The 14,371-nt window shown below is 45.3% G+C and overlaps 1 protein-coding gene across 6 annotated transcripts in view; it reads right to left on the bottom strand.

Annotated features, from left to right (window-relative positions):
- SENP2 (SUMO specific peptidase 2) overlaps positions 1–13,859 on the bottom strand; it is a 51,326-nt gene extending 37,467 nt beyond the window's left edge. The window contains exons 1-5 of one of the 6 annotated variants that reach the window (XR_012518852.1): positions 13,569–13,859; positions 9,897–9,952; positions 3,752–3,844; positions 927–1,060; positions 467–533 (exon numbers count right to left, since the gene is read on the bottom strand). Coding sequence is in view for 5 of the 6 variants with exons in the window: in XM_074404666.1 (XP_074260767.1) it covers positions 467–533; positions 927–1,060; positions 3,752–3,844; positions 9,897–9,952; positions 13,569–13,669 (451 nt within the window). In the remaining variant the exon portion in view is untranslated. Of the gene's footprint in view, positions 1–466; positions 534–926; positions 2,417–3,751; positions 3,845–9,896; positions 9,953–13,568 lie in introns of those variants that run through there. The other 5 variants (XM_074404666.1, XM_039478838.2, XM_074404668.1 and 2 more) reach the window with 5 other exon arrangements.
- Positions 13,860–14,371: the final 512 nt, after the last annotated feature.

Below are 14,371 nucleotides of genomic sequence, written 5' to 3'. Positions count from 1 at the left end.
ACTACAGGCATGCACCACCACGCATGGCTAATTTTTGTATCTTTTGTAGAAATGGGGTTTTACCATGTTGCCCAGGCTGGTCTCGAAACTCCTGACCTCGTGATCTGCCCACCTCAGGCTCCCAAAGTGCGGGGATTACAGAGAAGAGCCACCTCACCCTAACTTAGTACAGCGCCTGGCACAGAGTAAATTCTCAGGAAATTTTTTTTTTTTTTTAAATGAATGAACTTTTTAAATATGACCTTGATCTAAGTCACATTAAGGACACTGATAATACAAACAAAAAACAACAGTAAATTCAAAGACAACACTTCTGAAGAAAAGCCACTTGCTTTTTAGAACAGTAAAAAGAATGTCTTTGTTCTCATCCCAATCCAAATCGGTGTTTTCCTTTCACATTTTTAAAACATAGGAAAAATGGGCAGAAGGAGGTAGGAGGAAACAGAAATATTTTTGACCACCTCACCCAGTGTCAGCATGTTGTTCCAGGATCCAGAACCTGTCAGTTCACAAGATGAAGAGTTCGAAAATACCTTAAAATCAAACAGAATCACCTCTGTATCATCTAAATTTTGTAATCTAAGTAAGTTATGAAAAGATAACTTTTTCTTAGGTAGCTCATAAAAGAGATACCATCGATAAGACCTAGGGTTTAATTTGTCAAGACCCACAAATTAATGTAAAAGTAACAATTCCAGTTTCTTTGTACATACTTAAATAAGAAAGCATATGTAATAATATTTAGCTCTTTATAAACACATTTTAAATATTCAATTTATTAACCTTTAATTTCTCAGCTGATAAGATATAAATATTTCTGGAAAAAAGTAATTGTATACATTAACTCTCAAAAAAAGAGAATTTTCTAAAATTTAATGATTAATTACAAAGATCAGTATTCCTAATGGAGCCTTATCCCCACTGACCTCTCCTGAAGGGGCCACATTCCGTGTTCCATTACAAGTAGAAGTTACCATGGGCTTTGTGGTCAGCTGGAATGGAAATCCAAATAAGCTGGCAGCATTGTAGAGACTGTTTTTCACTTGGTGAATAAAGCAATCTAGAAAGTGTCAACAAACTGTAAATATAGAGTAACAAACTTCCAGCAAAAAAAAATCAAATGATATCTTGGAAACAGCCTCTCTCAATTTTTATTAAAAGTTCTGTTGGTTCGGTGCGGCGGCTCACACCTGTAATCCCAGCACTTTGGGAGACTGAGATGGGAGGCTTGCCTGAGCCCAGAAGCTCAAGACCAGCTTGGGCCACCATGGAGAAACTCCATCTCTACAAAAATTAGCTGGGCATGGTGTCCTGTGCCTGGAGTCCCAGCTACCTGGGAGACTTGAGGTGGGAGGATCACCTGAGCCCATGAGGTTTAGGCGGCAATGAGCTGTGATTGTACCATTGCTCTCCAGCCTGGGTGACAGAGTGAACCTGTCTCCAAAAATAAAACTGAAAAAAGTCCTTTTTTTTTTTTTTTTTGAGATGGAGTTTAACCCTTGTTGCCCAGGCTGGAGTGCAATGGTGCTACCTAGGCTTACCATAACCACCACCCCTGGATTCATGCGATTCTCCTGCCTCAGCCTGCAGAGTAGCTGGGATTACAGGCATGCGCCACCACACCTAGCTAATTTTGTATTTTCAGTAGAGATGGGGTTTCTCCATGTTAGTCAGGCTGGCCTTGAACTCCTGGTTTCAGGTGATCTGCCTGCCTCAGCTTCCCAAAATGCTGAGATTACAGGTGTGAGCCACCACACCTAGCCAAAGGTCCTATTTTCAACCACTGAAATAAAAAGGTGGCCCGGCACGGTGGTGCACACCTATAATCCCAGCACTTTGGGAGGCCGAGGAGAGTGGATCACAAGGTCAAGAGTTCAAGACCATCCTGGCCAACATGGTGAAATCCCGTCTCTACTAAAAATACAAAAATTAGCTGGCCGTGGTGGCGGACACCTGTAGTCCATGCTGCTCAGGAGGCTGAGGCAGGAGAATCACTTGAACCTGGGAAGTAGAGGTTGTAGTGAGCTGAGATTGCACCACTGCACTCCAGGCTGGGCGACGGAGACTTCGTCTCAAAAACAAACAAAAAAAAGAAACAAAAAAGGTAATTATAAAAATAATCTTTTTCTAACTGAATAACTGGAATACCAATATTGTAATATTGTTTTTAATATCAAATATCTGAATATAAAAACATTAAACCATCACTTTAGCAAATCCACACTGATTCACACACACACAAAATGTTCTGAGATGACAGCTTTTAAGCAATGCGTTCTCCAGGACACATAAAATAAATTTTTGTCAGGCACAGTGGCTCATGCCTGTAATCCCAGCACTTTGGCAGGCCCATGGTAGGTGGATCACGAGGTCAGGAGTTCGAGACCAGCTTGGTCAACATGGTAAAACCCCGTCTCTAAAAAAAAAATACAAAAAATTAGCTGGGCGCAGTAGTGCACACCTGTAGTCCCAGCTACTCAGGAGGCTGAGGCAGGAGAATTGCTTGAACTCAGAAACTGGAGTAATCCCAGCATTTTGGGAGGCTGAGGCGGGTGGATCACGAGGTCAAGAGATCGAGACCATCCTGGTCAACATGGTGAAACCCCATCTCTACTAAAAATACAAAAAACTAGCTGGGCATGGTGGCGCATGCCTGTAGTCCCAGCTACTCAGGAGGCTGAGGCAGGAGAATTGCTTGAACCCAGGAGGCAGAGGTTGCAGTTAGCCGAGATCGCGCCATTGCACTCCAGCCTGGGTAACAAGAGCAACACTCTGTCTCAATAAATAAATAAATAAATAAATAAATAAATAAATAAATAAATAAAAATAGGCCAGGTGCAGTGGCTCACTCCTATAATCCCAGCACTTTGGGAGAGTGAGGCAGGTGGATCATGAGGTCAAGAGATCAAGACCATCCTGACCAACATGGTGAAACCCCATCTCTACTAAAAACACAAAAATTAGCTGGGCATGGTGGCAGGTGCCTGTAGTCCCAGCTACTTGGGAGGCTGAGGCAGGAGAATCGCTTGAACCCGGGAGGCAAAGTTGCAGTGAGCTGAGATCGCACCACTGCACTCCAGCCTGGCAACACAGCGAGAATCTGTCTCAAAAATAAAATAAAATAAGATAAAAAATAAAAATAAAGGTTTACCACAGAGGTGAGGGCATGATTAAACAACAAGGAGCATATAGCCACCAAGTGTGGCAGAATTTTACAGGAAGCACTGTCTTATTCTCACTGGTTTGTCCTTACTTCCCGGGCAAGTAACAATATACTGTAGTTGCCCTAAACAACTGTTTACTAAGCCCCTATTATATCTTGGCTAAGTGAAGTATAAAATATGCAGCTTTTTTTTTTTTTTTTTTTTTTTGAGACAGGGCCTTACTCTGTCACCCAGCCTGATATGCAGTGCCATTATCACTAGTCACTGCAGCCTCAACCTCCTGGGCTCAAGTGATCCTCCTACCTCAGCCTCCTGAGTAGCTGGGATCGCAGGCATGCACCACCATGCCTGGCTAATTTTTTTTATTTTTTTGGTAGAGACAGGGTCTCGATATGTAGTCCAGGCTGGTCTGGAAATCCCGGGCTCAAGTGATCCTCCTGCCTCAGTCTCCCAAAGTGCTGATATTACAGGTGTATGCCATTGCACCTGGCCTAAAATATGTAGCGTTTAAACATCTAAGGTGGAACAAGACTATCCCTCTAGTGGAGATGTGTTGGAAGATCTTAAGCTGGGCACCTGGCTCTCACCTGTAATCCCAGCACTTTGGTGGGAAGATGCAGGCCGATCACTTGAGGTTAGGAGTTTGAGACCAGCTTGGTCAACATGGCAAAACCCCATCTCTACAAAAAATACAAAAATTAGCTGGGTATCATGGTGCACACCTGTAATCTCAGCTACTCAGGAGGCTGAGGCAGAAGAATTGCTTGAACCCAGGAGGTGGAGGTTGCAGTGAGCTGAGATTGCACCATTATACTCCAGTCTGGCGACAGAGCAAGACTCCACCTCAAAAAAAAAATTTAGCTGGGCCTGGTGGCACATGCCTGTAATTGCAGCTACATGGGAGGTTAAAGTAAGAGGATCACTGGAACCTGGGAGGTGAAGGTTTCAGTAAGCCGAGATCACACGACTGCACTCCAGTCTGGGTGACAGAGGGAGACCCTGTCTCAGAAGAAAAAAAAAAAAAACTCGGGTGGGGGTGGTGACTCACGGCTGTAATCCCAGCACTTTGGGAAGCTGAGGAGGGCAGATCACTAGGTCAGGAGTTCAAGACCAGCCTGACCAATATGCTGAAACCTCGTCTCTACTAAAAATACAAAAAAAATTAGCTGAGCATGGTGGCACATGCCAGTAATCCCAGCTACTCTGGAGGCCGAGGCAGAAGAATCGCTTGAACCTGGGAGGCAGAGGTTGCAGTAGCTGAGATCACATCACTGCACTCCAGCCTGGGCGACAGAGTGAGACTCCATCTCAAAAAAAGAAACAAAACAAAACAAAACTCAGGCTCACCCCTCCTTACCACCAGAAATAAAGGGAAAGGGTAGATTTCAGTGTTTTCCTCACTTCCTGCTTTTATTACACTACCTCTTTCTCACTTTCTATATATCTGATGTAAGCTTTCTACAATTTTCTTTCAATTTCCTAATTAAGGGTATTCAAACACACTAGTTTGAGAAAAACAGACCATCACCTTAGCCATTCTGCTTTAGGGAAAAATGAACTGCAATGGTAGCTTTTAAGCAGTAAGTGCTGCAGAATATATAAAATACTTTCCAGAAATATAGGGGAATAACAAACAAAAGGGGAAAAGTAACGATCAGGCAAAGCACAATCCAATTTGAAGTAATCTGCTAATAGTTATAAGTACCAAACTATGCAAATGAGTTGTTTTTCATTTTGTGAATCACAGAGAATTCCAGGTTATCCCCCTCTAACACTGCTGAGGGATGTAACACAGTCTGCTGTGCTTTATAAGGAGGATAAAAAGAGCTTTAGAGATTGATGCTTAACCCCTAGTCTGTCAGACCCTAGAGGACAAGAGGACTCTTGATAACACAGCAAATTGTGGCTACTAAACAATATCATAGTATTTATTTCCCTATAAATTTTATCAAAATCTGGGTATGCCCCAAAGATTATGTCAAAAGATCTCACTGATTTTTTTTTTTTTAAAACAGAAGGCCTGCCTCATCTGTAAAATGGGGGAAAGATCACCTTACTTTCCTAAGACTAGACTACATAGATCTCTTAAAATCCCTTTCACCTTTAAGATCATGAATCTGAAATTCTGAGTCTTCTTTCTTTTCTTTTACCCTTGCGTTTGCTTTTTTTCTCTCAAAACCAACCCATGGAGTTATACTGACCAACACAGTAGCTAGTAGCCAGATATGGTTACCTAACTTAAAAATTTTATTGAAATCGGCCGGGCGCGGTGGCTCAAGCCTGTAATCTCAGCACTTTGGGAGGCCGAGGCGGGTGGATCACGAGGTCAAGAGATCGAGACTATCCTGGTCAACATGGTGAAACCCCGTCTCTACTAAAAACACAAAAAAATTAGCTGGGCATCGTGGTGCGTGCCTGTAATCCCAGCTACTCAGGCGGCTGAGGCAGGAGAATTGCCTGAACCCAGGAGGCGGAGGTTGCAGTGAGCCGAGATCGCGCCATTGCACTCCAGCCTGGGTAACAAGAGCGAAACTCCATCTCAAAAAAAAAAAAAAAAAAAAAAATTTTTATTAAAATCAAATAAAATTTAAAATTCAGTTCCTCAACTGAACTAGCCACATTTAAAGTGCTCAACAGTCATCGTTGCAGGAAGTTCTACTGGACAGTGCTCTACAGACCTTTAGAAACTCTGCCAGCCACTGCTTCCCCTTTGGCTTACATTCCCTTCTACAGTTCACCATTGAGAAAATCATACTACATATTTAATGGGAACGATGCAGTAAGTGATCCTTAACATTGAAATCCATAAAACAGATGATTATAATAAATAACTCAGAAACCTTCTGTAATACCACAGTTTGTGTTGTCATTGTTGTTTAACCACATCCAAGCACAAGTACAAGCTATTAATATTTTTCTTTAAAACTGACTTCCCTTTTTGGATTAAAAAAGATAATTTTAAATTACTACTGCATCTGTAAAGCCAACATCACCTGCCTTATAAAGAAATAAAAACAGCCGGGCGTGGTGGCTCAAGCCTGTAATCCCAGCACTTTGGGAGGCCGAGGCGGGTGGATCACGAGGTCGAGAGATCGAGACCATCCTGGTCAACATGGTGAAACCCCGTCTCTACTAAAAATACAAAACATTAGCTGAGCGTGGTGGCGCGTGCCTGTAATCCCAGCTACTCAGGAGGCTGAGGCAGGAGAATTGCCTGAGCCCAGGAGGCGGAGGTTGCGGTGAGCCGAGATCGCGCCATTGCACTCCAGCCTGGGTAACAAGAGCGAAACTCCATCTCAAAAAAAAAAAAAAAAAAGAAATAAAAACACAGCTGGGCCGACGACTCCGATGACTCATGTCTGTAATCTCAGCACTTTTTGAGGTAGAGATGGGTGATCACCTGAGGTCAAGAGTTCAAGACCAGTCTGGCCAACACGGTGAAACCCCATCTCTATTAAAAACACAAAAATAGGCCGGGCGCGGTGGCTCAAGCCTGTAATCCCAGCACTTTGGGAGGCCAAGGCGGGTGGATCACAAGGTCGAGAGATCGAGACCATCCTGGTCAACATGGTGAAACCCCGTCTCTACTAAAAATACAAAAAAATTAGCTGGGCATGGTGGCGCGTGCCTGTAATCCCAGCTATTCAGGAGGTTGAGGCAGGAGAATTGCCTGAACCCAGCAGGCGGAGGTTGCAGTGAGCCAAGATCGCGCCATTGCACTCCAGCCTGGGTAACAAGAGCGAAACTCTGTCTCAAAAAAAAAAAAAAAAAAAAAACACAAAAATAGGCCGGGCGCGGTGGCTCAAGCCTGTAATCCCAGCACTTTGGGAGGCCGAGGTGGGTGGATCACAAGGTCGAGAGATCGAGACCAACCTGGTCAACATGGTGAAACCTCATCTCTACTAAAAATACAAAAAACTAGCTGGGCATAGTGGCGCGTGCCTGTAATCCCAGCTACTCAGGAGGCTGAGGCAGGAGAATTGCCTGAACCCAAAAGGCGGAGGTTGCGGTGAGCCGAGATCGCGCCATTGCACTCCAGCCTGGGTAACAAGAGCGAAACTCCGTCTCAAAAAAAAAAAAAAAAACACACAAAAATTAGCCAGGCATGGTGGTGGGCAACTGTATTCCCAGCTAGTTGGGAGGCTGAGGCAGGGGAATCACTTGAACCCAGGAGGCAGAGGTTGCAGTGGTCCAAGATTGTGCCATTGCACTCCAGCCTGGGCAAAAGGGCGAGGCTCCATCTCAAAAGAAAAAAAAAATGGAGACCCTGTCTTACTAATTTTTGTATTTTCTGTTAAACCTAACATATTGGTTAGCACTGAGACATGCTCAATAAACACTCATTGAATTTAAACAAAATACTAACACAAATATGTCCACACTCAATTCCACATCTGGAGGTAAACCCAAATTCACAATCGTTTTTGAGAAAGAATATATTATTATAGTATTTTACTATGCCTTTTTCCTTTAATCTACTTTTATTTTCTTTAACCATTCAAATATACTGAAAGAAAAGACTTGGCTAGGCATAGTGGCTCACATCCATAATCCCAGCACTATGGGAGGCCAGGCGGGAGGATCACTTGAAGCCAGGAGTTCTGATATCTACCAAATACAAAATAATTCACCAGGTGTAGTGGTACGCACCTATAGTACCAGTTACTTGGGAGACTGAGGCAGGGGGATTGCATGAACCCAGGAGCTTGAGACTACAGTGAGCTATGATCGTGCCACTGCACTGAAGCCTGGGTAACAGAGTGACACCCTCATCTCTTATAAAATTTTAAAAAAACAAAACACCAACCTGTTGATGACAAGATCAAGAAAGAGTGAGACCCTGTCTCAAAAAAAAAAAAAAAGAAATATTATCGGTTCCTAAAGACAAGAGTATTCTTTCAGAATGCCACTGCTGCCTATTTCAGCCTGGGCAATATGGCAAGACCCTGTTTCTACAAAAAAATACAAAAATTAGCTAGGTGTGACAACATGCCTGTAGGCCCAACCAACTACTTGGGAGACTGAGGTCGGAGGATCACCCAGGCCCAGGGAGGCTGCAGTGAGCTATAATCATGCCACTGTATCCCGGCCTGGGTGACAGAATGAGACCCGGTCTCAAAAAAAAAAAGTAAGATGGGTTCCCTCAGCCATCTGAACTAGAGTCACCTCAGTTTGATTTATAATGTTTCCTCCTTAAAAAGAAGTGTCTTTGGAAAAAAAAAAAAAAAAAAAAGAAGTGTCTTTGGCCGGGCGCGGTGGCTCAAGCCTGTAATCCCAGCACTTTGGGAGGCCGAGGCGGGTGGATCACGAGGTCAAGAGATCGAGACCATCTTGGTCAACATGGTGAAACCCCGTCTCTACTAAAAACACAAAAAATTAGCTGGGCGTGGTGGCGCGTGCCTGTAATCCCAGCTACTCAGGAGGCTGAGGCAGGAGAATTGCCTGAACCCAGGAGGCGGAGGTTGCGGTGAGCCGAGATCGCGCCATTGCACTCCAGCCTGGGTAACAAGAGCGAAACTCCGTCTCAAAAAAAAAAAAAAAAAAAAAAAAAAAAAAAAAGAAGTGTCTTTTCTTCATAGAAGGATTTAGAATTTTAAAATAATGCAGTCTACACCTAGGCTTATTTACCTGCAGAGATCAGACAAGTCCCTGGTAACAGTAGTCACCTCTAGAAAAGATAAGTAAGAAAGGGATAGGAAAGAGCATTTTTTTTTTTTTTTTGAGACGGAGTTTCGCTCTTGTTACCCAGGCTGGAGTGCAATGGCACGATCTCGGCTCACCGCAACCTCCGCCTCCTGCGTTCAGGCAATTCTCCTGCCTCAGCCTCCTGAGTAGCTGGGATTACGGGCACGCACCACCATGCCCAGCTAAGTTTTTGTATTTTTAGTAGAGATGGGGTTTCATCATGTTGACCAGGTTGGTCTCGATCTCTTGACCTCGTGATCCACCTGCCTCGGCCTCCCAAAGTGCCGGGATTACAGGCTTGAGCCACTGCGCCCGGCCAAGACTTTTTTTTTTTTTTTTTTTTTTTTTTTGAGACAGAGTCTCACTGTCACCCAGGCTGGAGTGCAGTGGCACAATCTTGGCTCACTTCAACCTCTGCCTCTAGGGTTCAAGCGATTCTTATGCCTCAGCACTCTCAAGTGCACACCTGTAAACACAGGTGTGCACCACCTGGATAATTTTTTAATTTTTAGTAGAGATCGGTTTTTGCCATGTTGGCCAGGCTGGTCTCGAACTCCTGACCTCAAGTGACCCTCCCACCTCAATCTCCAAAGTGCTGGGATTAGAGGTCTGAGCCACCACATCTGGCTAGGAAAGAGACTTACTTTTTTTATTTTTCCCTGAGATGGAGTCTTGCTCATCACCCCAGGCTGGAGTGCAGTGGCACCATCTCAGCTCACTGCAATCTCCACCTCCCAAGTTCAAGCAATTCTCCTGTCTCAGCCTCCCAAGTAGCTGGGATTACAGACGCCTGCCACCACACCCAGCTAATTTTTGTATTTTTAGTAGAGATGGGGTTTTGCCATGTTGGCCAGGCTGGTCTCAAACTCCTGTCCTCAGGTGATCCGCCCACCTCAGCCACCCAAAGTGCTGGGATTGCAGGTGTGAGCTACTGCGACTGGCCAAGACTTAATTTTTACTGCATGCTTTTTATCTTTTTTTATTTTGTTTCATGCATATATTTTTCCTAATAATAAACTAAAAATTTTTTAAATTTATATTCAGTACCTAATCTTGGTCTTTTGGCTGGTATTTCATCAGTGTCCACTGCAGAAAACAGAGTGCTGAAAGAGAAAAAGAAAAGAAAATGTGCATATATATATATTTATTTATACACACATTTATTTATATAAGTAGACTTACTATTCATATAACACATCCCCCTTCTATTGCTTTATTATAAAATGAGATCCAACTGATTTTTTTTTTTTTTTTTTTTTTTTTGAGACAGTATCTCACTCTGTTGTCAGGCTGGAATGCAGTGGCACGATCTCGGCTCACCACAACCTCTGCTTCCCAGGTTCAGGTGATTCTCCTGCCTCAGCCTCACAAGTAGTTGGGACTACAGGCACGTGTCACTGCTGCCCAGTTAATTTTTGTAGTTCTAGAAGAGATGGGGTTTTACCACATTGGCCAGGCTGATCTTGAACTCCTGACTTCAAATGATCCACCTACCTCGCCTCCCAAAGTGCTGGGATTACAGGTGTGAGCCACCACGCCCAGCCCCAAGTGATGTTTTAAAAGAGAATGCTGGTGGGATACAGTGGCTGGTGCCTGTAATCCCAGCACTTTGGAAGGCCAAAGGGGAGGATAGCTTGAGCTCTGGAGTGTGACATCAGCCTGGGCAACAAAGTAAGACCTCATCTCTACTAAAAATAAAAATAAAAAATTAGCCGGCCTTGGTGGTATGTGCCTGTGGTCCTGGCTACCCGGGAGGCTAAGGCAGGAGGATCACTTGAGCCTAGAAAGTCAAGGCTGCAGTGAGCCCAGGTAATACCACTGCACTCCAGCCTGGGCAAGAGTGAGAGTTTGTCTCTAAACGAAATAAAACTGGCTGGGCACAGTGGCTCATGCCTGTAATCCCAGCACTTTGGGAGGCCAAGGCGGGTGATCATGAGGTCAGGAGTTCAAGATCAGCCTGGTCAAGATGGTGAAACCCCATCTTTACTTAAAAAAAAAAAAATTAGCTGGGCATAGTGGCAGGTGCCTGTAATCCCAGCTACTCAGGAGGCTGAGGCAGGAGAATCTCTTGAATCCCGGGGGCAGAGGCTGCAGTGAGCTGAGATCACCACCACTGTACTCCAGCCTGGGCGAAAGAGACTGTCTCAAAAAAAAAAAAAAAGAAAAGAAAACTAAAAATAAAAGGAAAACAAAAGAGAGACTGCTATTTTATAGTAGGCTTTTCACATTTGAAGACTCAATGCTACAGTTTCAACTATTTGAGAAAGACCCAAACTTTTTACCAAATAATAATCTGCCATCTGGTTAGAGTACAAACTTGAAACTGGCCAAAGTCACTTAGCTAGTAAATTAACCCATAAAAGAGTTTAGGACTAACATTTTCTCTTTCTCTCCAGAAATGATTTAAAAACAACAAATAAGCAATTGAAAATGTTCCCCAAAGAAAGCCATCTTTTACTTTAGGTGACAGTATTAACATGAACAGCCTTAGAAGACAATTCTTTTTTATTTTTGTTTTTTCTTTTGCGTGTGTATAAGGGAGTTTAAAAAAACCATTCTACAAGGCCGGGCGCAGTGGCTCACGCCTGTAATCCCAGCACTTTGGAAGGCCAAGGCAGGTGGATCACCTGAGATCGGGAGTTCAAGACCAGCCTGGCCAATGTAGTGAAACACCCCCCCACGCCATCTGTACTAAAAATACCAAAAATTAGCCAGGCATAGTGGTGGGCACCTGTAATCTCAGCTACTCAGGAAGCTGAGACAGGAGAATTGCTTGAACCTGGGAGGCAGAGTCTACAGTGAGCCTAGATCACGCCATTGCACTCCAGCCTAGGCAACAAGAATGAAACTCCATCTTGAAAAATAACACTAACAACAAAAAACTGTTCTACAACTTTAGAAAGTTAAATCTTAATCAGAAAAAGGTGTTTAATAACTTCACTTTTATCACGCAAACTACATTGCATTATGGTGGTAATACAGAACTTCGGAATTGAGGAAAGTTTCAGGATTCAGATGTCAAGAATGTTAAAGGCTCATAGTATAGTACTCATCAACTCTCTGAACACCTATCATCTATTATATTCACACACATACACACACACAAAATGAATAGAATGAGATCCCAGGATTCCACTCAGCTCATACCTTTATACATTCCGACAAGCCTCCTGGTTTCATTTTGACTGAAAATTGGTTTACACCGAAAATTGGATTAAGGATGTGAACACATCTAACGTGTAGTAAAAATCAAGGTTTTGATCTCCAAACCATGTTCCCCAGACTAGCAGGGATTCACATCAAAAAGAGGACAAGGGAAAGGGAATTAACTTTCTGTTATTCGAAAAATATGTACCAAGTGCTCATCATGCACCAGAGTCTGCAAAAGACCCCAGGGTAGAATAAACAAACGCTACCCTTATATACACTGAGCATCAGTTTAAGCACTTTACAACGCGTTCTCAAATGATCCTTACATCAACACCACAGAAAGACAGGAGAGAAAAACAAGGCAATGTGTTCCAGAGATGCAATTTAAGCAACAACCAGTTTCATCAATAACCTGCATTCTCAGACTAACATATTAGACATGGTGTTTTCTCAAGCTTCCACAAATCAACACTTCTTCCACTTTTTTTAATATTGAGGCTTAATTTTTAAAAAACAAAATTAACGCTTGATCACTGAAGTTGGGGAGAGGGTAGAATTTGTATTTTATTTTCTAGATTAATTTTTAGGCAAGGAGGTCGATTCGATAAAATGGGACGCTCCAAAGAGCAGATGCTAAATAAGAACAGCTTTCGGGGCGGGGCACGGTGGCTCATGCCTGTAGTCTCAGCACTTTGAGAGGCTGGGGTGGGCAAATCACTTTTGGTCAGGAGTTCAAGACCAGCCTGGCCAAGATGGTGAAACCCACCTCTACTAAAAATACAAAAATTAGCCAGGCGTGGTGGCACACGCCTGTAATCCCACCTACTCAGGAGACTGAGGCAGGAGAATCATTTGAACCTAAGAGGCGGGGATTGCAGTGAGCCGAGATCGCGGCACTGCACGCCAGGCTGGCGACAGAGCAAGACTCCGTCTCAACCAAATGAAAAAGAAAAAGAAAAAGAAAACAGCTTTGAGCTTCCCCCCAATTTTAACTGAATTTAAGACCACAGACTAGTGACTGTTTTAAAGTAATAAGGCACCTAGCCCTTTTTTCTCATTCACTAAGTCTAAGACACAGAACCCTTCTGGCCCCGAACGCGGACTGTCTGACGGCTGTTTCGGAACAAAACAGCTGCCGCGTCTCGCTGCGAGGACCGTGGCTGCAGTCGAAACGGCTCTGGGCCATCGACGACTCTCACTTCCTCTCACTGCACTTCGCGACCGCAGATGACACTTGGGAGGGTGCTTTGTGAGCAGCGAGCCGCGACAGAGACGGGATCCCTCCAGTGCCGGCCATCGGCCTCAGCGCGGCAAAGCCCGGTTCGTTCTCGGCCACCAGCGCGGCCACGACCCTGCCATCAGCGGCCGCTCCGAAGACGGCCGGCCCTTCCTTCATCAGGAGCTGCCTCCCCACGGCGCGCCGGGGGCGGCTGCGTCACTAGGATCCCGGCGACCCGCAGCCCTCCCGCCGCAGGTGAGCCTGGCTGAACTAGAGCCGCGCGGCCGCCGAGGCCGCCGCCGTGGGGGAGGGGGAGGGCCCGGCCGGCGCTCAGCCCCCTCTAGTCTCACCTGTTTGAGCGCCGCCTCTTCAGGAGGGCCCGGGCAGGGGGCACCGACCGGTCGCAGAAACGGAAAATGGTGCCGAGAATCCTAACCAGCCATCTGTACATACCAGGCCCGAGCAGCAGCGGCGGCCGACACACCCCGAGACGCAAACCCCAGAGCTGTCGCCGCCGCTGCCGCCTTCGCCGCCTCAGCCACCTCAGCCAGAGTTCGGTCGCTGATTTGTGACGCGATTGAAGGGCCCACAGATACAGCGTCCCCAGGGATTCCCGAGGCCCCCGCCCGCCACCGCTCCTGACGTCACCTCCTCCCGCCCGACCGGAAAGCTTCATCCTCGATCTGCGCACGCGCAACCTGGCAGCGCCACCTATTTCCGAGCCCGGCAACAAGAAGAAGTGTGGCACGGCCCCGGCCCAATGGCTGACGAGATCGGAAGGGCTGTGGGCAGGGTTTTCTCTTCGGCGGAGCCAATTCCGAGCCGGCCCGTGGGACAAGGCCCACAGGCCACACGTGAGGCTGCTCCACCGAGGAGGAGGCGTTCCGGGGTCCCAGAGGACATTTGGTGCTCAGTGTTTGCTGAGTGCACACGGAAAGGTGGATCAGGTGAATGAACACACGTTTACCGCTTTAGGAGCCGTTTATTTTTTTACTTACCTTTTGCCTCGTGCTTTACACGCAGCGTCACCTTAATGTCGCCCAGCAACCGCATATGACGGAAAGTTTTATGCCAACTTTATAAGTCACGGAAATTGGGGCATAGAGCGATTAAGTTATTTGCCTAAGATCACAAAACTAACTAGAGACGTAGC

The sequence above is a fragment of the Saimiri boliviensis genome, chromosome 8, assembly GCF_048565385.1.
Source record: "Saimiri boliviensis isolate mSaiBol1 chromosome 8, mSaiBol1.pri, whole genome shotgun sequence".
Classification (NCBI taxonomy): domain Eukaryota; kingdom Metazoa; phylum Chordata; class Mammalia; order Primates; family Cebidae; genus Saimiri; species Saimiri boliviensis.
Note: the sequence above shows the minus strand (reverse complement) of the source record. Positions and strands in the feature narration are given on the sequence as shown.